This window comes from Endocarpon pusillum (genome assembly GCF_000464535.1).
Source record: "Endocarpon pusillum Z07020 unplaced genomic scaffold scaffold4099, whole genome shotgun sequence".
Classification (NCBI taxonomy): Eukaryota; Fungi; Ascomycota; class Eurotiomycetes; order Verrucariales; family Verrucariaceae; genus Endocarpon; species Endocarpon pusillum.
This window is the reverse complement of record NW_006916393.1, coordinates 13,167-39,412: the sequence shown is the minus strand read 5'-3', so window position 1 is coordinate 39,412 and position 26,246 is coordinate 13,167. Positions and strand designations below refer to the sequence as shown.

The following is a 26,246-nucleotide window of genomic DNA, read 5'->3' as shown; positions in this document are numbered from 1 at the left end:
CTAATTGGCACAGCGGGGACGAAGGGGATAGATTGCTAAAACATAAGCTAGAGAATCTATATATAATACGGCTAGTGCTCTTATCTATCCTCTTTCACTAAACGCTAGGGGTGCTAATAGCTAATCTAGTAGAAGACCTAATAGAGTATCTGCGTAATCAGAAGTGATAGCTCCTTCTTTAAGGAGATTGTACGCGCTCCAAAGGGGACGTACTAATCTCCTGTTCCATGGTATCAGGCCAGGAGCAACCTATATAACTACTTCATTTTAACTCTCCAGCAATTTTCCTACGCACTTGTGCTCATTTTTGAGCGTAGTACACTCTATAATAGAGTCATAGCCACTTGAACTCATTAACGTTTGATGTGTCCTTTCACCTGCTATTCCCAGGACCATGACTTCACGGTCGACAGCTAGCCCACGCTTCTGCTTGCATTTCCGTTACCAGAACATGTTTAATGGAAGGGAAAAGTGAGAACATGGCTCTACAGTCTACTGCCCCCCTCATTTAGTAGCAGAAGACTCAATTTGCCAAGCCGCATCCGTCTTGGCTCTACTAGTAGTACTACTACTGACACGTCACCGCGACTGCCCTTTGATCATGACCCCCAAGAGCGGGGATATTGGCGCCAATAATGCCAATGTGGGCCAAGGTTGGCTTGGCCGGCGCAAGTTTAGGTTGCATTATAGTACTAAAGTAAGTCTCAAAGTGAGATCATGCCAAGCCACCATTTCAAGCCTTGACCCAAGTCCGTTGCAATAGAAGGTCTGGAGTTGGCCGCAAATCAGCACGAAAACGCGGGCTTCATATGGGGATCGGAAGTCAGCGGCCAAGCTAAGGCCTTGGCACGCCTGCCATCTCACCCTTCAGCCAGGAATGAGGGATCATGAAAGGTCTGGATGATCGAAGCTAAATCCATTTCTGCAGCGAACACGCCCCAATGCCCTTGTGAGATAGCCTGCCGCTTAGGGCGGGTTCACAGGAAGTGCACAATTTCCATTAACTAGGGGGCTGTGTACTTTGTAGCACGTAAAAATGAAAATAGGCGCAACTGAACACTTCTTTGCCTGTGACCCGTCATCCCCGTCCTCGCCCATAATTTTGAAATTCCCTACCTGCCCACTTTCTTCCACCTAGGAATCCCGCCACATAACACCTTCCTTCACCTTCCATCTCCCACCCATCACTGCCCCCCAATCTCCTTCACAACGCGTAGCACATCATCTGGCATCGTCGTGTGTGCCTTCGATTAGAATTAATTCCACTCCGCTCGTGTCTGGGCATTTCTTCCACTGCAATAATTCTTGGCCTCTTGTCGCCAAGATCAATCAAGACCTTGACCTCGAAACAATGTCGACTCCTCAAGAGACTCAACAGGCGGTAGTTGACCAGCAACAACCAGCACAGGTCCCTCAACCTGTCTCGACGCCTTCTGCCGTCAACAACGGTGGTGAGAACCTGCAGTGCCAGTGGCAAGGTTGTGGTGAGAGATGTGCTTCAGCCGAAGCTCTCTACGTGAGCAGCATTTCCTTGAGCCATGGCGCCCAGCCTTGATCTCGCCTGACTAATGACTTCTACAGGAACATGTCTGCGAACGACACGTCGGCCGCAAGAGTACCAACAATCTCAACCTGACGTGTCAGTGGGGTAGCTGCCGCACCACGACAGTCAAACGCGATCATATCACCTCTCACATCCGAGTCCACGTTCCCTTGAAGCCACACAAATGTGAATTCTGTGGCAAAGCCTTCAAACGTCCTCAGGATCTCAAGAAACATGTCAAGACTCATGCCGATGACTCGGTCATTTTACGCTCACCTGAGCCTGGCCAGCCGCGTCAAAGTGGCAATATGTATGTGCCGAACGAGAAAGGTATGCTCTACGCTTCCGTATCCTGGTCTACACGTTTTACCGAACTATAACGTCGTTGCGCTTGGTTGTGTATTTGTTTACATGGTCTTTACGTGTGCCTGATGTATATCATACGTTTCCTCCGACAAGTTTGTACATGTAATCAGCTGCTAATCCAACCTCCCCAGGCCCATCCACTTATTATAATGCGATCAATCCAAACGGTGGATATGATAGTGGTCATCCTCAGGGCCCTAACCAGTATTATCAGCCACAGCACGCACATCAAGCCTCTCATCCTCCGTACGGCAATGTTTATTACACGGCAGCGCCTACTCAACAAGCCGCTTTCAATGATTTTGAGGCCCGCAAGCGTGGCTTTGAAGCTCTCGATAACTTCTTCGGTGAAGTGAAGGCTGGTCGTTTTGCTCCACTTACCTACCAAAACATCAGCCAGCGCTTGTTCGAGCTTCAAGGGCTCCAGCTACCTCTGATTGCGCAACCACCATTGTCAGCCATCCCAGCCTATCAACCCGTTTCCGCTGTCGCTGGCAGTGTTGGTGGTTACAACAGCAACGACCCAATGCAAGGTTACAGCCTGCCACCCATGGGCAATGCCAAGTCTCGTGGTGATCTGACTTCCATCGATCGACTTCTGGAGCAGATGCAAGCCGCAATCTATGAGAATGACAGCCAACTCGCTCAAGCCGGTGTAGCTCAGCCCGGTGCTCACTACGTCAACTATCGCACAGGCAACTCCCCACCTGGCGTCCAGCTGCCAGCTGCCCACGCTCAATCCACTCCAATGATGAGCCAACAACAGCAACATCATCATCACAACCCATCTATCGCTAGTGCCACCGAGAGTGTTCACTCCAGCACCCCCGCTTTGACTCCTCCAAGCTCCGCTCAAAGCTACACCTCTGGCCACAGCCCCGTTTCACACAACATGACTCCTCTTCAAGCTCCCACCAGCAACGGCAATGCAATGTATCCATCTCTGCCGACTGGCACCTTGGACAATGGTTTCCCCAATGCCACTCCAGCTCCCAATGCCGCCACCCTGGGTAACCTATATGATGGAGAAGAGCACCGTAGGCGCTACAGTGGCGGGCTTTTGCAATGGAAGTCAGTTCTGACGGCTCTAATACACCGCCTGCAGCCACTCACAATGCCAAAGCCGCAGCTGCTCGCAAGCGTCGTGGTCAAGCTCCAGCTAGTAGTGTCATCGATCCGGCCTTGTCCGGCATGGGGTCTGAGGAGTCAGCTGCAGCGGTTGCGGCGGCAAGTCTGGAGAGTCCAGCCAGCAATGCTAGTGGTTGTGAAATAACGGAGCGCGATGCCGAGAAGGAGAGAGCTTGGGTTGACAGTATGAGGTTGATTGAGTGGATGAGAGACTATGTTAAGAAAAGACTGCAGGAAGGTGATTTCGATGAAGATCAGACCGTTTCCGAGGAGCAGGGGAAAGACGTCGACATGGGCAGTGGCGAGGTGAACAGCAACAATCAGAATGGCAAGGAGGATTTGTATCCAACTTTGAAGGGGATGGGCAACTAGAAGAAGGGAGAAGGTGGTGTTGGTGATTGTGGTGTCAAGGAAGTGGCGAGAAAATGTGCTGAGTATGGTTCTAGATGCAGGTGCTTTGCTTTTATCTTTTTCCTTTTCTATCATTGCTACGCGACCATGTCAGAACGTCCAAGGCGTTACTGGAGCCGAGCACTGATCAAGTCAAGTCACATCAAGTCGCTGATTTGAGCTACCTATCCTATCGGCAAGGTTGCAGCTTAGCAGCGCTGATCACAGTTGGCCGGAAGGGCAAGCATCAATATGGGAGACAAGGAGATTCTAACATCTGATTGTTCGCGTATGTTCCCGCCAAGCAGGGCTTTGAGCTACAGCTCAGATAGCAAATAGCTCAATACATCATCAATCGAAGCACTCAACATGCGTGAATGAAAGGCTTTCTGTTTCATGGCCGCTGATGAGTGACGGTATCATGTCTTCTTGTCAGTCTGACCGTTGGCGTGCCATCGAAGATATCACTGATAAGCTTTGTGTCGTCGAACTGCAGACAGTGTACGTAGTACTACCTAAGGCTACTGGTATATTTGGAGTCGCTATACTACTACATTTGAGTGCGTATTGTGCATGCGTACAGGGAAATCTATGAGGCATAACCATTTGCCTTCTTTGCCCCCTCCCTCTTCCTCCTTCTTTCTTCGCCTGTAGATGTAATAGACAATGAGGCTCGTCTTTGGCCCGTCCTCGTGCAGATGTGAAGAATGAATCTTCTAGTGCTAGCTATCTACCATAGCTACTATCTAGGAGGCTGATTGGCCGGGCGCCAGTTGCCTTGTTCAAATTTGACAGGCTGCGCTCTACTAGTATGCGAGATTTTCAGAGTATCAAGTTGTTCCAAGCCGGCCTCGAAACGGGGGATAAGTAGTGATGCAAACCATTCCATCTGTTTCACACACGCTACTCCGTGCCTCGGTGATTATTAATGCGCTACTAATTACAAAAGTTTTTAACTCAGTCCAATCTAACTAGCCGGAAGGATGCCTGGAGAAATTAGTCAGTAGCCACGAGGAGAAGTTTATCTCTTCATCCTCATCGTCTCTTCCTTGGGGGATGTTCTTGTTGAAGATCAAATTGGCCAAGATCTAAGGAGTGAGATACAAGATGAGCTTGATCCGTCTAGCCTGATGCTGTCTGTGGTTGGCTTATTTTGGCCTTTCTTCTCACGAGTTTTTGAGGTGAAGTGAGGCTCAGGGTTCACCCTTGATTCCTCTGGCTCTGGCCCGTTGCCGCAAGGCGTGGCAAATTTCCGTGAACCAATCACACACTAACTTAGCCATATAAAAATATCTCGGGCAAATATCCATTGGCTGCTCGTTTCTCGATCTGCATGAGCGAGCACAGCCCTTGGTCTCCGTGTCTCGATTCACCAAGCTAAGCCGATCGAGGAAAATGCTGAAGGAACTCTGACTACCCCAAAGAGCTGGGTGAGCCGCACAATCAGAAGAGATCAGGCATCTTCAGGTGAAGACCAGGATGACTCTGGTAGGGGCCGGAGACGCAAGCTGTCAGACACAGCAAGCTTTTTGACTAGTTAGTCTAGATCCTCTTCTGATGCAGGCTCCTGGATTCAGTGGTCGAAGAGACCAATCACGACCTCCAAAGCTGTCCGGGATGCTCATCCTTGGGGCCAATTTCTATGCCGAGTGGTTTTGTTGCGGCTCTCTGTTTGTCCAAGGCTTTTATCGTGCTGCTTCAGCCTAATAATGGACGGTGCCATGAGATAAGTTGCTGCAGATGAATGATGCACTCGCAGCAGGTGTTAGCTCTGTGTTACCATTCCATTTCCATAAGTTACTCGTCTCTAATCCTGACATATTTCCTTGTCCTTCAGAAACTGGTCCAGTTAGCTAAGCCATATAGCTCCGAGCAGAGATGATTTTCTTCAATCGTCGTGTTTCTCCGCAAGCTTATTGTACCTTCATTATTCTTCTTACAGCCTTACCAACTGTTCGTGCGGATTATCTTTCTTTCTTAGACCGACTATACCGAGCCTTTTCGAAATTCAATATTGTGGTCCCAGCCAGCACCATCAGTAATGTGGATGCCGTGTACAGGCATTGGAACTACATGGAGGCGAACTATAGCAAGTGGGAAGAAGCAATTTACAACGACACGCTTTCAGAGGATGAACGACAGAAGGAGGTGGCTGAAGCGAGCAAGGGAGTCGACGACTCCTGGTACCATATCATTGGCGATTTCATGGGTGTTGGGGTGAACAAGAGCTGCAGACCAAACATTGAGGCGGTCCTCAATGAAAGCAGCGAGTGGGACAAGGCCGGACAGCAAGCTTCAACCGTGATCATGGCTATATTACCGTCATTGCTGACCTTTGGTCCGTCGCACCGCACTATCGACCTCATTTGCAAATGCTAACCCACCATCAGGCAACCTCTATGTGCCGCGGAGCTCTGAGGCCTTTGGCACGAGTTTTTTGGTGGGTCTTCTATCAGCTGCGTTCGGCTTCGGCCTTCCTGTCAAAAGTGTAAGTGCACACAACTGGCTAGAGCACGCAGTCCAACTACTGGGTCCCACCACGGACTAATATCATTTCAGATCTCTGCTGTTCCCGTTAGGCAAACAATCACATTATCTAGTCTAAACTGGGAAGCTAGGACGGATCTAGAAGGGCTCGGCAAGCAGCTTTTGAAGAAGGCCATCCCGGCGAAGTTGTCTGAGTTACAAAAGTGGTCGGACAATCGCGATGGTATGATTTCAACCGGTGACGCCTGGGCTACCGGCATCAGCCACGCCGCCCTCAACTGGCAATCTCGGACTCACTGGTGGCATCTGCCATCGCTGCTCGTTGCAGCCCTTCAAACAATCATCCTTTTGCTGGCTGTCTTCCCTCTGTTTATGGGGTTGGGCGTCCCCCAGCTCCTTTTCGATTGTACCGCAACGTGAGTGTGCTTCATCGAGCGTGTTGAGTCTGCCGCTGACAACTGGAAAGGGTAACCTCAATCTACTTGCTTTTGAGTGCAGTTGTCTCGAGTATTGCACGAGCACTGATGTGGGAATCCAGTGATCATGAACGAGTCCACATCTTTGCTTTGTCGCAACTTGCAGAGAAGCGGTTACGACAGATCGCAGATAGAGTACCAAGGGAGCTTTCTACGGAAGTGGATCTTCCACCGCTCCAAGCACCACTCCTGGTTCGTCCCATCGTTTCAGTCCAGAGAAATCTTACACGCTTCTGGTTTGCAGTCACCAGAATAAGACGCGGAGTAGCCCGAAAGCAACCTGCGCCACAACCCCTACTTGTCGGGACTGATGAACGCTATTGGATGATACCAGTACAATTCATGAGAGTGCTCATCGCGCGGTTGAAATGGATTGCGACGAATCTGCTCACGTTCTTCCTCTCCGGATTCCAAAGTCACCATACGGCCATCAGGTGGAGGCCACTGATCGTACTGGCTCACCTCTCTACTACTGGACGTGATCCTCTGAAGACACTCTTCACTGGAATTGTGGAGGGCTCGGTTTTGTTGGTGCTCACCTTCTTCTTCTCGGCCCAATGGGCCGGCAATCTCATAGTGACTGCGTACTCTGTGGCATATCTCCTGATTGCCGTGAGCGTGGCGCGCGGCTTGGGTCTCGCTTATATCAAATGGAGTGTGCGATCTGCCGGTTTGCATTTGGTTGAATGTGAATCCGTGGAGGAGATCCATGGGTCCTTGAGGGTGCTCTGCAGCATGAAACATCTGCTGGTGAGGGTCAACGGGGCCTGGTACTTTGAGGGTAAGCGTATGGACACGACCCCAGCGTTCTGGGACTGGGAATTGAGATCGGAGCGGGGCGAATTCGACGATGAGAAGAGAAGCTCGATCCAGTCTACCAGTACGTCGCCGGTCAGTACGCCGCCGGCCAGCGTAAGCCCGGCGCTTCCGACGAAGAACGATACTGAGCAAGTGGTCACCGCTGTCAACCATCGCAGTACGCTATAGGATAGGATTTGTTGTCCAGCGAAGGCGCAGGTATAGGAGGGTTGGAAGGCATGTTTTGCCATATGTTGATCATATCCTGTTTGCATACTGGTCCATCCTACGAGGGCGAGGACTTCTTTCGACGGCATATCTCATGGAATAATTCACGATCGAGGTGGATTTACCTTTGATTCTCCATTTGCCTCGATATCTCTTGCAAGTGGACTAAGGATCTGCCACTCTTTCATGACAAGTGACCATCTTTGGCTCACACCACCTCCCAAATCTCAAAGCTTTCTTTCCACGAACCAGACATGCTATCCAGACATGCTATCCAGACATGCTATCCAGACATGCTATCCAGACATGCTATCCAGACGCCGCTCCTTCAACCCCATATCACATCTTCATCAGCACCAAAGCGATAACCTACCAAGCCTGCCATATCACCCTGGCCAGTACTACCCTGCAATTTAGAAGGTTCTTTGAAGTCCCAAGTATGCATAATATGATTCCTATCACTTGTCTTCAACTTCAACACCTTCCAATACACCGAAGCCCGTCAGACCCACAGACCTATTCACCCGCCCCGTCCGTCACCCAGCTTTACAAGTACTCATACACTTCGATTCTCAAAACCTGCCTCAAGGAGAGTCCGACATACGCCATAGAGCACACCACCCACTGACCCACTCCTGTCCCGCTGGCCTGCCTCCCAACGCTCAGACCAACTCTCTCCCCTTCACGTTCCTCCCTATTCCAGGATCCCAAGCACCAATAAGTATGGAGCCCAAACCCGACCCCTCCATCTGTGTCCACCACACCAGCCATCACCACGAGATCACAGCGACGCCAATCCCATCATCACCTTCCTTTTAAAGTCCCGGTCCTGGTATACGTGTATCCCAAAGCCTACCAGCTCCAGTTGGGTGGTTGAAGAGAACCTGGTGAAGGAGCGACAATCGAGCCCTTACCTGTCCTGTAGTGAGAGGGACTCGTCTGCCCGCTCTCTTTCTTCCCTCCTTCCTTTGTATCTGCTAGAACGCTTGCCTATTGTGGGTTTGGCAAATGAGGACTGTTTGTTAGTTTGGTTTGGTCTGTTTGTGTGTCGGTGTTTGTTAGTTTGGTTGATCTGTTTGTGTGTCGGCGTATGTAAGCACTCTCATTCATCATTTCGACATAAAGAGAGCTAGTTCATCAGAAGACATGTATATACATTCATGTATATCTCTTCATATGTATAGAAGAGGAAGGACAGAGCTTCCTCTACTCTTCATCCCCTACTACACTTGCCATCTACCTCTTATCACTCAACAATGCTAGCATGTTGCTTCTCACATGGCTTGGATGCGAATTACACAGCTCTCGTCCATTTCCTCGCCCGCCGTCCTCCCTCCATCGGCCTTAGGTATCACCAAGCGCCCCATCTCCCCGTCCCATCACCCACCCTGTCAAACAATACCTCCACAACATCCCTCTTCTTCTCCCCCGGCAGCGTATGCACAAGAACCAGCTCATCCATCCCCGACGCCAACACAGCCATGACCGACACCAGAGCCGAATTTGGCTTCGCATTCAAACCACCATTCGCACTTCCCCTCCCCTGCATTCCCCCTTATTTAACCCTGGCTTTGTATATTCCTAGTTAAAAATAGCCCGCGAAAGCCGACAGTTCTTCTGCTGCACCACTGTCGCCCTGTAAGGAAGAGAAGAGATCCAGGAACTCCACCTCAAGAAGCATCACGATCAACAGATCCGGTCGCGTTCTCGACAGCTGCGTCAGCGACCGCAGTAGAGGCACCAAAAACGCATTCGTAGCGACGGGGCCGGTGGAGCGGGCTAGCGTTGTCAGCGTTTGGGTCAATCCCTCTAATACCACAATCGAGGGTTGTGCCGGTTGAGGCTGCGTTTGGGCGCTAGTGCTATCGGAGGGAGGGTGGTGAGGTTGTTGTTCCTTGTTTTGAGCTTGACCGTCGTGCTGCCGTTGGGAGAGGGTGGAAGATACCTCGGCGACGGCATCGGCGAGGCCGGGGAAGTCGAAATATTGGAGGAGGGAGACGGTGTCGAGGAGGGAAGCGGGCAGATGTGCTGATTCCAGGGCGGTGGCGAGGGTGGTGGGGGAGATCGAGGAGGTGGAGCATGCGGTGGCGGAGGTTATCATGAATACCGTTGCCGGTGCTGCTGCTGCTGCTGCTGCTGGGGCTTCGGGGGGTGGTGAGGAGGAGGGTGGTGATGTTGAGATGTTTATAGAGCACTCGTGAATGGAGGCAAGATGTGTAATGATGAGTTGTGTGATGAGTGGTAACTTTGGCTCCTCCACCAAAATAGAAGCGGTGCTCTCGTCAATCATGCCGATCAGTTTCCCGCCGATCCAGCGATGGGGTGGAAACGTTCTGTCTAGAGATGGGATCCCGGTTCTCCATTGGTGTGGGGAATGTGGCCTTCTGTTCTTTTCTCGTGATAGCAAAGATGAGGCCAGAATGGCCGGGGCAGGAGACGCGGAAGAAAAAGTCATGGCATATTCTAGGACTTAAGCCAAAGAACGGGTTCGGAAAGGAATATAATAGAGCACGCAGATGACATGAAAGGAGTGGAAGGTCTTTGGTTGTTTGTGGTTTGTCAATTCATTCTATGTTAAGTCGTCTGGAAAATTCACGAGATTCGGTCTTTCGGTCCGACACAAGTGATGCGAAAGGTAGCAAGAGAGAGTCTGTCCTGGAAACAGCCTGTAGCAGGTGGCCACAGTATCATCGCATGTCTGACTGACCTTCTCTAATGTTTCGCGGGCAAATATTGACCTAGAGGTGTCGAAAAACGGTTTACTCAGCCGATGGGCGACCTAATATGCCAAGAGGAATAAAAACTGTGTGATACTAGTAGTAGTAGTAGTAGTAGTAGTGGTAGTAGTAGTATTCGGGCAGGGCTTGACATTATACGTGCCAGTGCTTGGCTGCCCAACCACCATCACTGGCACGTGATCCTACCAGCATATAACTGTTGTAGCCACTGGTAACTAACCCACAGAACCACTTGGCGGGCCAGTTTGCACACGCTTTATGCACTACCTTACCACTCTATAGGCCACATTGCTATTACTTAATTAAGTGGTAGTATGCATGTGAACTTGCCACAGCGACCTCTTGCAGAACCCGGCATCTAGTCTACCAATCGCGACGAACAAGTTGGAGCAGGGCATCCCAAGCTTTCCTAGTCCTCTCATCTTGTAATAATCTTGGAAATACTATTCAGATCAACAGGTGGCCATATCTTCGACAAGGACCCATAGCAATGTCGCTGTTATCCGGCTCTCTCCCTAACCAGATGAAAACTTCCCGACGCAGCCTGATAAATGTCCTTCATCTTGCGATCTAAGCGCTCTTCTTCTCTTGCGGGTCGAGTTGGTTGATGCAAATTGCGTCGATCCACAGGTATCTTCCCCACTACTTCTGAACGTAGATGAAGCAAATGGCGCAAAGAGATTTGGCAGAAGCAGAAGTCGGTCATCATTTAAGAATGTTGTGGACGTAACTCCTGCTTTGGTCTCCTCGGGTATACGAAAGAGCCTCATACCCAGACCTATCAATTAGGGATACCGTCATCAACCTCAATTTGATTCTGTCGGATCTGCTGCTAGGTAGAAGCAATACTAGTCGTATGTCCTCAGACTGCTCATCCGAAGCAGAGTATTGAAAGGTTCCACCAGGGAAGAGCTGGCTGATGATCGTTGGGGTACCTGGGTCAGATGGCGTCTCTGGGTCCATTTGCCGACATTTGATACGATGTCTTAGTTCCTTTTCTGGTGTAGAATTGTAAACAGATATGAACGGAGGGAGCTTCTGGAGAACTTCTGCGGCGCAGCAATAGTTTTGATGAATCTTTTGCTTCGATGTACAGCATTATTGGGAAGCTTTAAGTCTGGGGTGATAATATTGCATCGAAGTTGGGTGGCCAATACGCACAAAAAAGTGCACAACCTCGATCTGTCTTGGATGGAAGGCCGAGATATAGCATACAACCTGAAGCTGTGACTGATGAGACCTTCAGCATCCAGTACTTCAGGCTGGCATACAAGTAGCACGTCAGGCTGCGCAAGGTGTATTATCTCCTGGTATGGAGTATGATTGGGTAAAAAGTTATCTGCTGCAGCCGCGTGGTTATGAACATACAGATTGAATTCTAATGCGGGATGAGAAGATTGTGTGTGCTTCGATGGCAGACATTACTATGAAGTTGAGGAACAGGCGTGTGAAAGTGCTTACATGCATGTCCTGCTGCCACGCACTGCCACTCTTGTAAACCCTGCAGTGTGTTGGCTCCTGATGTTGTAGCCTTGCCGGGAGGTCACTTATCCCCTTGAAAACTGCCGCACCAGGTCACTGTCAACGGCTAAGAAGTGATGAGCAGTGCATCCACCATGGTTGCGTTAAACGGCTCCCACAATAGATTCCTGTTGCCATACCCTTCATGCTCCGTATGTGCAAATATCATGATTTGAACTTTTGGTGGATGTTCTTGATCTGTTCCTGTACACTCATCTGACTCTGTGCCCCCTGAGCAGGTTGCTTCTTCTGTTGATCTACAGTCGGCGTCGGATAGCTAGTTGTTCCTGGAGCATCATAAGTGCCATCCATCCCTTTCAATCTCTTTCTCCTTTCTTCCTCTTCTTGGTTCTCCAAGACCCTTGCAGCAGCTTCGGCAAGCGGATCACTCGTATCACCACCAGTTCGAGCACGTAACCGTTTGAGGTTAGCGGCCACGTCTGTCCCACCTAGATTCGTACTCGCAAATCTCGAGTCTGCCTTCGCACGTTGCTCCTTCCATCTCGGATCCAGCAACTCAATCTGCAAATGCTTATCGAGTTCAGAGAGAAGAACCGATTGCCCACAGTTTGGACAAATAGCGGAGGCAGTTGCAGGATTTGCTTTAGTGCGTTGTTGTGCTCGAGGTACGTAGTCTGAACGGATGCGCATCGGAGCGGCGGTATTCGCGCTGGCAGCGGCAGCGGGGGTAGCGACAGCTGGTGGCTGTTGAGGTACTGAGGGTGGTCGAGGCGAAGGGGTGGCGTCTGGTCTTGTGGGAAGGGAGATATTGTTGGCAGACGAGGCGAAGACAGATGACGGCTGCGGTGACATTGCAGGCTGGGGAGGTGTGGCTGTATAGTCCATTGTTGAGGCATATTGTTGAAGCTGTGGTTGTGGTTGATACGGAGACGGAGAAGGGTTGTACGGCTGGGTCTGTGCTTGCTGTGCGTATGGGTCATAGTAGCTGGTCATGTCGTCTGTTGGCATAGCTTCTTCAATACGCATATCTGGTCTGGCAAGACTCATCATGGCTTTCTGCTCTAGACTTGCGCTCTGAAGATCGTTGAGTGAGGTAGGGGGGGGTAGGTCGGCTTGGTCATCTGCTTCGGTGAAAAGGACAGTTTCCACAACCACGAAGTCATGCCAGTCAATCTGAGCATATGCCAGCCGTTCTGCTTCCTCCTCCTCTTCTTTTTGCTGCTTTTGTGCTTCTTGGTATTTGACCCACTCACTCCGTTGCTTTGCCCGCTCCAATATTCGAAACTTATCTTGTAGATTTTGTTGCAGGTCTTGAATGCGTTTCTGCTCTGCCTTTTGGCCTTCGGGCCCTGTCTGAAGAAGGAGCGTGTATTGGTCTACTAAGCGGGAGAAGAACTGGTAAAGGGAGTGTTGCGGTCGTAAAAAGTCAAATTGAAAGTTCCTCGCCTCTCGCTGGCTTAGGGCTGTCATCCATGATCTGCCTTTCCTTGCTACATGTAAAGCTGTGAGCTTGACGATTTCCAAGTCCTGCGCTGATATATTGGGCATCCGTGCCGAAAAATGAAATTCCGGAGGTGGTGCTGGACCTTTTGCTTTCTCTTCGACAACAGCCTGCGCGCCTTCTCCAGCCCTTCCAGCGCTGACAGCCGTGCCTCGTCCTTCGCGCACTTCGTTTAGCCGCCACAGATAAAACGCCGAGTATGCATCGTTTGGCGACAGGAAAGAGAATTTGGGGTTGTGCTTCTCCTTCTCGCGGATACGGTCTTCGAACACATGCCCATTGCGAGCTACGTATCCTGCTGTCTTCTCAACTATAGCGCGAATGTCCTTGGGTGGCAGAACAATTCCTTCGGGAGGCTTGGACACGGCCTCAGGTAGTTCGGGTACCGCTCCATTTGTTGCCATGGCGGGATGTTACTTGCTGTCCCCGGCGCAGTGCCCACCACCGTAGATCTTTTGGCGAAGGATTTGTGGTAGCTCGATTCAACGGTGCATGGCGGAATATAGTGCTCGTCTCTGCTGGAGTGCTTGACTGCAGTCACTTCAATGGAGACTTTTCAAGCCATACAGATGCCAAGCCGTGCGCATGGACCCTCTGCATGCCACTAGTCCTGCCAGTACGGAGTACTCCGTACTACTGTACTTACAGTAGTACCTGCGGTCAATCTGGACAATCTGTCCTGTCTCACTTTGAACACCGCATACTGGCTCGCTAAATGCTTACTTGGAGGTCATTGTAGCTTCCTCACGGCATGTCTGTCAAAGCTCTACGTTGAGTGGCTGCCAGAGCCTTTCTTTTCTCCCGACTCTCCTTAAAACGCGTTCCCAGATCACAGCTACAAAGAAGCACAGCCCTTTTTGTCCGCGCCAGACGTTCACTTTTCTCGGAGCTTCACTCAAGTCTTCGGATGTTCAACGAACAGCCCTACCAATACCTACCGTCATGGCGTCTGTAAAGCAGCTCAAAACCATACCCATAGAAAAGTCGCCATCAGGCACATCAGCAACGGATCGATCCGAAAGCATCACTCCCGGAAAGAATACAAAGCGGAAAGACTATGGCTCAGAGGGTGTCACAGACAATGACATTTTCCTTCTTCCTAGCTCGGATTTTCAGCTGTTGGGAGTCTTGACCGCAATTGCGACAGTGGTTCGACTGTTTCGTATCTATCAGCCCAGCAGCGTGGTGTTTGATGAGGTTCAGTGAGTGGTCTTGATCCTACACAAACCAATGACAAGCTGAAGTTCTCGTCCTAGCTTTGGTGGATTTGCCTCTAAATATATCAAGGGACGTTTCTTCATGGATGTCCACCCTCCTCTGGCAAAACTGCTCATTACGCTTGCTGGCTGGCTAGCCGGATATGATGGCGACTTTGACTTCAAAGATATTGGCAAAGACTATCTAGAACCCGGGGTGCCTTATGTCGCCATGCGAATGCTGCCAGCGGTGCTGGGTATTGCCACCATCCCTACAATGTTTCTGACGCTTAAGGCTTTGGGGTGTAGAACCATGACAGCTGCTATGGGAGCTTCATTGTTGATCTTTGAGAACGCCCTTGTCACGCAATCTCGTCTTATCCTGCTAGACTCGCCGTTGATCTTTTGTACCGCTTTTACGGCTTTGGCGTTCACATGCTTCACCAATCAACATGAATTAGGCCCTTCACGAGCGTTCGATGCCACATGGTGGTTCTGGTTAGTACTTACAGGCCTGGGACTTGGAGCGACTGTCAGCGTCAAATGGGTGGGGCTTTTCACGATCGCCTGGGTGGGAAGTCTGACGATCCTTCAGTTGTGGGTTCTTCTAGGCGACACGACCACAGTCACACCGCGGAAATGGTTCAAGCACTTTTTTGCCCGAGTCTTCTGCTTGATTATTATCCCGATTGCTGTCTATGTTGGTTTGTTTGCTATTCACTTCATTTGCTTGGTCAACCCAGGGGACGGGGATGGCTTTATGTCTTCTGAGTTTCAGGCAACACTCAACTCCAAAGGCATGCAGGATGTTCCTGCCGACGTGGCTTTTGGTAGTGAGATCAGCATTCGACACCACAATACTCAAGGCGGCTACCTCCATTCCCATGCTCACATGTATCCAGGGGGGAGCAACCAGCAACAAATCACGCTTTATCCTCACAAAGACGAGAACAATGTCTGGATCGTGGAAAATACGACGCAGCCACTCACTGCTGATAATGTTACAATCCCTGGGCCCAGGGCATGGAGCAATATATCCACTACATATGTCAAAGATGGCGACACTATCAAACTCTATCACATAACTACTGACCGACGTCTACACTCTCATGATGTTCGTCCACCTGTCACGGAGGCTGACTGGCAGAACGAAGTCTCGGCATATGGTTATGAGGGATTTGAGGGCGATGCAAACGACTACTTTCGCGTTGAGATAGTCAAGTCGATGTCAGATGGTGCGGAAGCCAAGACAAGGCTGAGGACGATTCAGACCAAATTCAAGCTTGTTCACGTCATGACTGGCTGCGTCTTATTCTCTCACAAGGTCAAATTGCCGGACTGGGGTTTTGAGCAGCAAGAGGTCACTTGCGCCAAGGGCGGTACGCTTCCCAACAGTGTTTGGTATGTTGAGCAGAATTTCCATCCCATGTTAGGCCCAGAAGCAGAAAAGGTCAACTACCGCAACCCCGGCTTCTTAGGCAAATTCTGGGAGCTGCAACGGGTTATGTGGACGACTAATGCTGGCCTCGTCGAATCTCATGCGTGGGACTCTCGCCCCCCTTCTTGGCCTGTCCTGAGCCGTGGCATCAACTTTTGGGGCAAAGACCACCGCCAAATCTACCTACTTGGTAATCCTGCCATTTGGTATCCGTCTACCATAGCGATTGCGGTCTACGTTGTCTTCAAAGGCCTATCGGTCTTGCGCTGGCAGCGTGGATTCCAGGATTACAACAATGTCAACTTCAAACGATTCGACTATGAGCTGGGCACCACGGTTTTGGGTTGGGCATTTCATTATTTCCCATTCTATCTGATGGCTAGGCAGTTATTCCTGCATCATTACCTTCCAGCTCTCTATTTCGCCATCATGGCTCTTTGTCAGATCTATGATTTTGGAGCTAATAGGATTGCGACCCTTGGCTTGAAGAATCGGCCAGAGATTAGTGGAGCGTTCATTGCTCTATTCCTAGCTTTCGCCATCGGAACCTTCACATTGTACGCACCTCTAACATATGGCAATGCCTGGACACAGGACGCTTGTAGAGCTGTCAAGCTCTTCGATACATGGGATTTTGACTGCAATACGTTCTACACAGATGTCAGTTGAGCTCCAATTCCTCTTTCCACCTAGCTGACCAATCTTTAGTATTCTCAGTACTCGCTACAAGCGCCTCAGGCGAGTGGCAAAGCAACTGAACCCCCTTCGTTGCCGCCACAAGGCGGGATGCCGAAAGCTGCAGGCGGCGCTGATTCTGCTGGCAAAAATGATGATAGGGTTACGCCACAACCCGCTGGAGCAGTGTCAGAAGGACAACTTGTTCTTGGCCGAGAAGAGAATGTGGAGTATCGAGATCAGGACGGCAATCTGCTGGACGCAGCGGAGGTCTCTTCCCTCGCCGAGGAAGGGAAGGTCACTTTCAAGACTAAATACGAGACGAGAACAAGATTGGTGGACACTGACGGGAATGAGATCCCTGATTCGCGTGGTGTTGCACCAAAGCATCCAGATGTTGAAGGACAAAATCCTGACACCAAAGGAATCCCAGAAACTCAAGGGAAGAGTCAGCCTGCTGATGCGAAGATCAACTACATTGGGTCGGAAAATAGGGAACAGGATGGGAAGCCTAAGCCTGGTAGCGAGGCCAATGAGGCTACTGGGAGAAGCAATTTTTCAAGCGTTCGAGCATGAAATGTGGCATTTACCTGATACATGGAATGGTAAAACAGCCAGCTGTCATTGTCATAGGTTCGAGAAGATGCTTGAGGCATACCAATCAGACCAGGATTTAGTTTGTAATGACTTGACCTTCAGCAACTCATTCGCACAGAAGTATTCCTGTACATCTGATAACAATTGAAGAGCGTCAATCCCTTTTAGCCCGAGCTGGGTTGTCGTCGCGTCCATGATTGGCCAAGCTTTGCAGACGTAGATGCGGTGCATCGGCGCAACCACAAACACAAACAACATCGATGTCAGTGTTGGGCTATTTTTCAGTGTTTACAATATACTACCCAGTTTGACCCTTTACCCTACGCTTTCTCAACCTAGAGATCCACACGCGCCGTTTGTTGACGGAAGCATCAGCCTGCCCGGCGATTTACTACCAAGGCTGTCAAACCCAATACCACAACCATGGGCGAGTCCAGGTAGTTCCATGAAGGCCATAGTGAATCTATTGTTGCTGATAATTGGGTCTACTCAGACAAGAACTGTTGCAGTGGCTCAACAGCCTGCTACAACTCAATATCACCAAGATTGAACAGTGCGGAACTGGGTACGTTCTTGACGCCTCTCATGTACAACACAAGCCGAGCCTGTCACCTGTCATGCTCGCTGTCGCATTGCTTGCCTAGACAACCGCCTGTCCACGAGCAACAACCCGTCACTTCCTGAAGAAGCGGCCACATAGGACTGACAAATGGTGGTAGAGCGGCGCTATGTCAAGTCTACGATTCAATATACAGTATGTGAGGCTGTCTCGAGCCAGCACTCAGACAAGCTCTGGCAGCAACACTGGTTGCTAACGGGGTGTTCCCATGCTCAGTGGATATGCCAATGTCGCGCGTGAAGTTCAACGTGAACTCCGAATACGCCTACATACAGAATTTCAAACAACTGCAAAGTGAGTGCTCCTCAATGCAACATCAAGCACCGCAATACACCCTTGTTTCAAGCCCACTTAATCACTAACTGCGTGCCCCCAGACGAATTCACCAAGCATGGAATCGAGAGACTAGTACCAGTTGAGCAATTAATCAAGTGCCGGATGCAAGATAACCTGGAATTTCTTCAATGGACAAAAAGATACTGGGACCAGCACTTCCCCGGCCATGATTATGATGCAGTGGGCCGAAGGAAAGGATCTGGTGCGCCTGCTCCTGCCGCCACCCCTCGAACCTCCACTGGCGCAGGTGCGCGAAGACCTCAAGCAGGAGCAGCACCTCGCACAGCACCCCGTGGGGCAGCGGCAGGATCGGTTGGTGGTGCTGGCTCAGCGGGAGCCCTCAAAGCAGAGAATGACACATTGAAAGAAGCAATCGCTGGACTTGAGAAGGAGAGAGACTTCTACTTCAGCAAATTAAGGGACATTGAGTTATTACTGCAGACTGCGGTTGATCAGGATCCAGAACTAGAGAAGGATGACAACGGGCTGGTGAAGAATATACAGGCTATCCTCTATTCGACAGAAGAAGGGTTCGAGATACCTACTGAGGCTGAGTTTGCCGAAGGGTTGGCCGAGAATGGTGACGAGCAGGAGACCTTTTGAACAGGATAACGGGCTGCCCAAGGATAGACTGCTGGCAGAGTAGCACATGAGCGGTTTTCGGTTGTTTTATGGATGCACAGACGTTATGGAAGAGCGTACGAGGAGTTTTGGAGCCATCCATTATCGTACTTCACAGCAAATGAGGAGTCATGGCACCGACACATTGTCCCAGGGCTTTCAACAGTCATCAAACAGAGACAACGCAACGAGCTCCACACCTCCAGAAAGCCAGATCTGTCACCATTGATTGACAGTAAGTATCACGTCTGGCGCAAACCGATCCTGTATCTTATGGACCATCGTTTGAGCGCTCTCCCCGCTCTGCCCATGGAGCATCAGCGATGAACCCACATCAGTTCCCTTTCATTTCACTTTCTCTCCAGAAAACCCTTGCCCAAAGAGAATTGCTAATCTTTATTTCCTCTTCCCTAAATCTTCACACAGATTTTTCCCCCCCCCCCGTTCACATTGTGAGTGGGTAAGATCAATGCGGCTGCTTTGAGGTGTTGCAGAGTGCCTAGTACCAACCTCGTAGGGATTCGTACTCTCTCAATGCATGTTATCAAGGAAGGTAAGCACCTTCTGACAAATTCACACAGGGGATTCAATAAATCTTTAAATTTATCCGTCGGAGAGATGAAAGCTCCAACATCAATGACAGCAAATTTTGTAAGAACTTGTCATTATTTAGGGCTGATGCAGGTTGTCAAACATCGTCACCATTGATTGGATATTGATGTGGTACAACTCCCACATTAGTTCAAAATATTGTGGATCGAGCGCAGGTGAAGCATTGCTTGGTATCATCACTAGCTAGTGATTTGGTATTTTGATAATGAATCACGCTGAACCCCTGACCTGAACCTGAGAACTACAATTAATTCGCTACCGTTTCTACCGTTTCTGCCAGTTCTGGACTACATCACGACTTGAGCGTTGGTGGCTGAAACCTAAATATTTATTTAATGAGCGCTTACCTATTCACCCAACACTGAGCTCAGCTCACCTCCAACCATTACTCTCGAAAATGCCGCTCAAAATTGAAGACAGCCAAAGTGAAACAGCCCTTTCAAGGCCCCGTACAGACATGCGCCATATCAGCGCCATGTCTTGCTTGGCCTAACCAGATACATTTCTTCCCTTAACCTTGTTTTTGTCCATGTTACAAGCCTCAATGCAGATTTAAAGTGGCATGCCGCTAGTTCTGGTTGTTTGGACCATGTTTTCCAATTGCATTTGCCGCAATTTTCTGTGGGTGCGCTGGTAGCGGTAAACCGTCAACCTTCTGAGACCGTTACTCTCGAGCTGTATGTACCGATACCTTCTGGTGGCCAGTATTTCACCTTGCGAAACCCGCCCATGGGGACCTCGCCTTCCGCACAATGGATCGCATTAGGTATTGGCTTCCCCATCCCGGGACCGAGGTGGACGGGGAGAAATCCGACCGACTCGAAGCCACGGCCTGGGAGAAGCTCATCAACTTGCCCGCTATACTGGTGTCCACAGCGTTCAGTGTCGTGCTGGCAGTAGCAGCGGCGCGCGAATGGCACACAACAGGTCCATTGTACCACTTTTCGAGCCAAAATCGCGCCACGACTCAAATCCTCGTCCAAGTACTTGCGTCTCTGCTAGGGGCGACGCAAATTCTAGCCGTGTGCAGCTTGTTATACATGTCTACAAGCCTGAAGCTTCGCCAAAAACCAACAGAACTCGATCGGCTACGCTTCTGGGCGGCGCTGCGGCGAAGGTCTTTCGAATGGGATCTACCTGCCAAGTTACTTCCGTTCCTCTTATTCTTTCTGCTTCTGGCGCAACTCCCCGCAGCGTTATGGGCAGGTGCCATCACTCCCGTATCAACAGCCGCGCTCGAATCGTCTACCGTGAGAATACCGCAGTATACCGGGAGATCGCAAGAGCTATGGAATCGGACCTGTCTCATGTGTTGGGCTCGCCCGGTCGCAACCCCAAATAATACGGATTCCGGGTTTTTCTCATATCATCCCAGTTTCGGTAATTTCTGAGTTGGGCACATGGCACGTATTGATAGCTAACGGATACATTGCTGCAGATATGCAAGGTTCGCTCCTTGGTACCGCTTCCTCTGCGTCAGGTCGCACTTCGGAAAAAGTTAGACATCAAAAGATTGACAATTCAGGCTTTTTCTACATTGGCCGGTCATATGGCGTGGGCGCTGCCGCGGGTCTTAGTGACCAAGACCTCTCTGGAAGCAACGACTACGCCTACAATGAATTTGGCTACAACTCTAAGGTCGCATGCCTCATCAATGAGACTTCCGCGTGGAAGCTCACACGACAGTTCGACTTTAATGCCTCAACGTACCCCAGCGTCTACCTTGCGTCCGGATTCCTACCGAACAGCGCACCTGAGGCACGGGAATTCTACTCCGTCAGCAGCCTGAATGATAATCTGACCATCGTGGCTCTGGTAGGCACGGCCAACGACAACCGCTTCATGTACGCGTTTGCCACTGGAACCGGCTACCTCTTCCTTGACAAGGTGCAATGCGAGGTCACCTTTGAACCCACCAGACTCGAAGTAGTGGTCGACGTCAGCAATAAAACGATCAGCATGATGCCGAGCACGGACCAGATTCCGGGAGCCGCGTATGATATCAAGGACATTGATCCATCCGGCAGCCTCAAGAAGATGGTCTTCCGGCAGCCCACCACAATGTCTATGATCGACACCACCCTTTACACGTCTCTACTAGGTAACGTTTTCCGAAACAACTACGGCAACCTTCTCGATCGAGAAGGGCTCGATTCCGCCTTTGACCAGCGCTCCCGCGTCGAGCCCGGCCCAAAACAGAACTTCCTGCTCACAGCCGTGGCCGAATCGCTCGAGTCGATCCTCGACAACAGCCTCCTCGCCCTGGCCAACGCACAGATCGCCATCGCATCCGACACCACAGAAGTTCCGGTCTCATCCCGCGTTCCCGCCGTGCAGATCGGTGAGTCGCGGTACACCTACGCCGTGCTTGCCATCAATGCCGCCATCCTGGTGTTGTACGTGTTGACGGGCTTAAGCACCAAGCTCTGGAAGGGCCTGACCAAGTTCGATTACACGGACATCAAGTGTGCCCTGGTCGGCGCGTCGGCCGGGGGCGACAAGCTGGGAAAGAGGGTGGGGATATGGGACGGCGACCCGGCCGATGAGAAGGTAGGCGCTATTCGGGTCGACTTAAGGTATGATGAGATGATTGGTGGGATGGTCGTTGCTTGCGCGGGACAGCAAGATAGGAGCACCACGGGCAAAATGTACACGATCATAAACACGGAAGAAATCAACGACGGCTGACGCGGGTCATTGCATGTATGCAGAATGATCATGGAAGACCACTCACTCTACAGGCATGAAAAACACGCAGCAGCTGGACACAGGGCCCACTATAAGAGAAATAGACTAGCCCAATCATCTATCTCTCGTTCGACAACGTACCCGTGTAACTTCAACTGCGGGGGACCAGAGAGCATGGAGATATGAGAACAGGCCTATACCGTTGAAGAGCTGACGAGGGTCAATGCGTCTATTTCTCACTGAACGACCCCCATATTGTCTCCTCACCGGGACATGCCTCTCGTTACAAGAGAATCAGCACGGATTGAGGGATTGTAGAATGGGACGATCGGCATGATCAGGGCAGATGATGGACGGATCCGAGTCAGATGGGAAACCGCCAGTGAGCAGTGGAGCGACAGGGTCCGTTTCGGGACTTGGGTTCTTCACCACTGTACTAGTATTGTTCGCCGGATACTATGCGGTTGGCCTGAACAGCATTACTTCCAGTTGGCGCTGCACCTGATACTCAGTTTGATAATTCCCTCTTCTTGTTACTCCGTACTGTGACGTGGAATGCATTCACCCCAGAAGATGGACCTCTAATGTCACAGGTGCGAAAGCCGACAAGACCGCCTCTTGTCCTCACCATGTCGCTCTCGAGTTGGTGCTTCGCCCATCCTTCTCCATCCCAGACTGCGCCGCGAGAAAGCGTCTTCAGCACTGTCGCACGCAGTGTCTATAGATCATCGACATTGCTGGGACGACGGTAAAGCCTATGCACCTCTCTACGGTAATATGCCGAGGTTTATGATTGGCTCAAGAATCGCAGCGGCCGAGGTTATCCAAGTGCCGGGAATACCAGAGGAGCGGAATCATTGTCACTGAGTTTGATTTCTCATCGGTTGGAAGCCCTCCATACAGTCACAGGGCTCCGGCTACCCTGGTGCCTCTGTAGACACGTAGGTGCCCATGAGGATGCCGTAGATTGGTTATGAAACCCTCCCCCATCGTTGTATAATATAACTGTTCCAGTGCGGAGCCGATACAGGTAACCGATACGAGGGCTGTGACGATGCAAGGACATAACAGGACCACCGTCACGAACTCCCTCTGCTTTCCAGAGTTGCCGACCATGCTGTTAGAGGGGATGGCGACAAAAGGGGGCGTTGGAGCTCGCGATGGTCACCCTACTCAACTTCGAGTCCGCCGAGTTTACCATGTCAATTCTATCGTTCGACTCTTCGGACGGTGTCCGTTTGAAAAATTACGTCGACGCTGTTGTCCTGTACAGATTTCGACCGGACCAATAATGCCTACAGTAGCCGCCTTCCCTTCCTGCCGCTTCGTCCATGAACACCCTTCCGCACGATATACAAGGCTGGAAAATCGGGAGTCAGCAGAATCTTGCCAAGGAGATTCACCAGAGACACGACAGGGTAGGGTGGAACAGTCGGTCCAAGAGTTTGCGAATCCGTAGCGTTCAGCTGATCTCCCTTTATCTTGTATAAAGTCTAGGACAGGTAGCGTGATTGAAGATAGTGACCGGAGCCTTATATAGACTGCACGACAGAAAGGGCGCATTGGAATAGTACACCTGCGCATGATGCCGTGCCGTCAACCCATCGTTTGGTGTAGACTTGGCGATCCATCTGCGCCGTTCTCGATCATCGAAGCTTGCCTGGTCGCGGACCTTCTTGATGGAACGCCGTCCATGGCAGATTTCGTGATTCTAATTCCAGAACGGAGTATTGAGAGAGTATGGTCTGGTGGAAGGTGGAAAAGACCGTGGACGACACGGCTTCCGAGAATCCATGCATAGCAGGCAGAAGGGCGTGTTACGGCCCCTTCCAATGTTCCATGCTCTGCACTTTGCAAGACTCTAGAACACTCCTCCACAGTGATGCTGCGAGAGCTCTCGTCTGGGTGGTCCGTCGGTATTGTGATCAACCTGCGGCACGGTTTGTGGATGATCGCACTTTTCCACTGCGTCATCTAACCTCACCCAGCAGCCTACCAAAACTCAACCTGGTTTTCCCGCGCTAGGGAATTTCGTCAAAATCCTTGTCCTCGGCGATGTTACAGTAGTGTTCAGCTTTCCATCTGAATTTCGATTGGTCGTTGACACCTTGCAGTTCTCGGAGACGGTACACCCTGCCCTCTCCTCTGAAACTGTCAGGCGGTGTCACCGGCGGCGTGTGGAACAGCGTTCGGCAAGTCTCTTGCCCGGCCATGACGATGATCCCTACACAATACGGATCGTCTTTACTTTGGCGAAATATAGTGGACCAATTAAGTGTTTGCGAAAGAGGTTGATAAGATGGCAGCGTCAGACAATCGATTCTCTGCGCCAGCCAATTTAGGTCGATTGCGTTTAAAAAACTTTGCACCTTCGGATCTTCGCTGTCGGCTGCATCTTCAAGTTCTCGGTAGTATCCACCCATTCTCTCTGTGATGCCGACAAAGGAGGTTGTTTTGTCCAGCAATCGGTCATCTATGCGGATTTGACATCGATACCCAAACGACGTTGGTGCGTCAAGTCCGAGAAAGCGGAAGGCCATATGGATATATCGCATGCGCGGGGGACAATAAATGGCGATGCAGGTACGTGGATCGGTATGTGGTTTGATTGCTCTCATTACTCGGGAGTAGGTTATGTGATTTGCTCTCGTCGTTTGAGGGATACTGTAAATAGGATGGAAGTGCTTTTTCATTGATGGAATCCAAGCGACTAGTGTTGTTGTACTGCACATGACAAGGACCTCTGTAGAGGCAGGACCGTCATTAGGGCGATCTGCGTTGGATGAGCTACTCCTCTCAAGGGGAAAAAGAGACACGACTTACTTAAAGTCTGTAAGATGAGAGATTTCTGGTTCCTGCTCTCAGTCATGCTTTCAAACCGCTCTTGGCCGTAAGGTGATGAGACCGGACTTGCTTCCTGTTCCTGGGGTCTCGAATCATCAGGGCGTCTCCAGGATTCTGGTCTCGTTGTCGCCTGCATCGCAGAGCTGGTTTGCTGGTCTTGGTCAATCTCCATCCACTCATGGATGTATTTGCGCTTCGAAGGGTGCATAGACCCCAGGGTGTTTAGATATTCGCTGGCAGCACTAGCATAGCTCTTCCAGTCTGCATCCGAACAATTCTCTTCGATAATCTTCAGCGTGCGCAGATCTGGAATAGATTCCGTCTCCTGGCGGACCAGACGTCCCTTCAGAATACTCGTCCTGGCTGATGTAGTGATTTGGTCAAGCCCATCGACCAGGTCTTTCAGGTTAGTAATCAGCTTGCTGAACTTGCCATTGTCGCGAATGGCCCATCGGGTTTTGCTCATCAGGCCAGCTTTCTGGTGATAGCCGGAAACGCGCTTCTGAAACTGAACGAATGAGGAGTTTTCGAATACAGAGGTACATATTATACTTCCTTCAACGGTGGCTGTCTGTATTGCTGGCTTTTCTGAGGCCTTCTCAAGGCCATATTTGGATCTCAGAGCATCAGCGTCATGAAACAATTTCTGAATGTTCATAAGGACCCTTTCAACCAATGCGTGAGTCTCTGGGTCGTCCAGCAGTAGATCGCGGTCTTCATCCGGCCGAAGTATGCCGACAGCTTCACCCCATATCATCAGGCGGCGTTTCTCAATGCTGAGCTTGACGAGCAAAATCTCATAATCGGTGCCAAGATTACTTGCTACATTGATGAGATCAAAGCACTGTACACACAGGGAAAAGAGGCTGGCCAAAGCAACTGCGCCGATGGTTAAGCTGATAGGGTCGACAGGTGCCACCATTGCAGGCTGCGGTGAAGCAGATGTATGAATAGAATAGTTAGGATGGCAGGGCAAACAAGCCAAAAGTGATAAGCGAAAAGTAAATGACAGGACAACTGGAAGCTATTACGAAGGACACTTTTGTATGGTGTTAATTTCTATGGAACTACGAAGTACAGAGTGGTGCATCAATAGTCATCAATATACGCTAACTAGGATAGATTAGAGCTAGCTATTTTTGCAGTAATGTCATACTAGGTTCTACTTACGATATTAGAGCTGCTAATAGACTGAACCCTAAAGCTTAGCTGACATAGATTATGAGTCAAGCCCAGCAGCCTAAGAGAAGCCCAGAGGCCCTAGGCATCTCTAGGGAATGTTACAGGCTACTGTAGGGGCTACTGTAGAGGCTCCCTCTTTATGAGATACAGTACTAGGTCAAAAGTATTGGACCGACCCCGCATTTTCACCCCACCAACATTTTCCACTCTTCCCATACAAATTACTACTGTACGCCCGGTATTTATTGGAATCCTATAAGAATCAATTAAATAGTACGTTAAAATCTGCTTTTTCGAATAG

At 50.4% G+C, this 26,246-nt stretch overlaps 8 protein-coding genes across 8 annotated transcripts; 5 read left to right on the top strand and 3 right to left on the bottom strand.

Moving 5' to 3' along the window:
• Window positions 1-1,351: 1,351 nt before the first annotated feature.
• On the top strand, window positions 1,352-3,409 carry EPUS_09090 (uncharacterized protein; the record flags this gene model as incomplete). The annotated part of the gene is made up of 4 exons (XM_007805184.1): window positions 1,352-1,516; window positions 1,582-1,873; window positions 2,041-2,946; window positions 3,015-3,409. The coding sequence occupies 4 exons, from the start codon at window positions 1,352-1,354 to the stop codon at window positions 3,407-3,409; spliced, it is 1,758 nt and encodes a 585-aa protein (XP_007803375.1).
• Window positions 3,410-5,305: 1,896 nt separating this feature from the next.
• EPUS_09089 (uncharacterized protein) lies at window positions 5,306-7,377 on the top strand (the record flags this gene model as incomplete). The annotated part of the gene is made up of 4 exons (XM_007805183.1): window positions 5,306-5,765; window positions 5,818-5,915; window positions 5,987-6,330; window positions 6,381-7,377. 4 exons carry the CDS (start codon window positions 5,306-5,308, stop codon window positions 7,375-7,377), a joined length of 1,899 nt encoding a protein of 632 aa, XP_007803374.1.
• Window positions 7,378-9,001: 1,624 nt separating this feature from the next.
• On the bottom strand, window positions 9,002-9,871 carry EPUS_09088 (uncharacterized protein; the record flags this gene model as incomplete). The annotated part of the gene is made up of 1 exon (XM_007805182.1): window positions 9,002-9,871. One exon carries the CDS (start codon window positions 9,869-9,871, stop codon window positions 9,002-9,004), a length of 870 nt encoding a protein of 289 aa, XP_007803373.1.
• Window positions 9,872-11,840: 1,969 nt separating this feature from the next.
• EPUS_09087 (uncharacterized protein) lies at window positions 11,841-13,541 on the bottom strand (the record flags this gene model as incomplete). Its single annotated transcript, XM_007805181.1, has 1 exon — window positions 11,841-13,541. One exon carries the CDS (start codon window positions 13,539-13,541, stop codon window positions 11,841-11,843), a length of 1,701 nt encoding a protein of 566 aa, XP_007803372.1.
• Window positions 13,542-14,079: 538 nt separating this feature from the next.
• Window positions 14,080-17,022, top strand: EPUS_09086 (uncharacterized protein; the record flags this gene model as incomplete). The annotated part of the gene is made up of 3 exons (XM_007805180.1): window positions 14,080-14,339; window positions 14,394-16,431; window positions 16,480-17,022. 3 exons carry the CDS (start codon window positions 14,080-14,082, stop codon window positions 17,020-17,022), a joined length of 2,841 nt encoding a protein of 946 aa, XP_007803371.1.
• Window positions 17,023-17,889: 867 nt separating this feature from the next.
• Window positions 17,890-18,601, top strand: EPUS_09085 (uncharacterized protein; the record flags this gene model as incomplete). The annotated part of the gene is made up of 2 exons (XM_007805179.1): window positions 17,890-17,956; window positions 18,039-18,601. The coding sequence occupies 2 exons, from the start codon at window positions 17,890-17,892 to the stop codon at window positions 18,599-18,601; spliced, it is 630 nt and encodes a 209-aa protein (XP_007803370.1).
• A 1,382-nt stretch (window positions 18,602-19,983) lies between these two features.
• On the top strand, window positions 19,984-21,919 carry EPUS_09084 (uncharacterized protein; the record flags this gene model as incomplete). The annotated part of the gene is made up of 2 exons (XM_007805178.1): window positions 19,984-20,611; window positions 20,670-21,919. 2 exons carry the CDS (start codon window positions 19,984-19,986, stop codon window positions 21,917-21,919), a joined length of 1,878 nt encoding a protein of 625 aa, XP_007803369.1.
• A 2,021-nt stretch (window positions 21,920-23,940) lies between these two features.
• Window positions 23,941-25,685, bottom strand: EPUS_09083 (uncharacterized protein; the record flags this gene model as incomplete). Its single annotated transcript, XM_007805177.1, has 2 exons — window positions 23,941-24,692; window positions 24,743-25,685. 2 exons carry the CDS (start codon window positions 25,683-25,685, stop codon window positions 23,941-23,943), a joined length of 1,695 nt encoding a protein of 564 aa, XP_007803368.1.
• Between the last annotated feature and the right edge of the window lie 561 nt (window positions 25,686-26,246).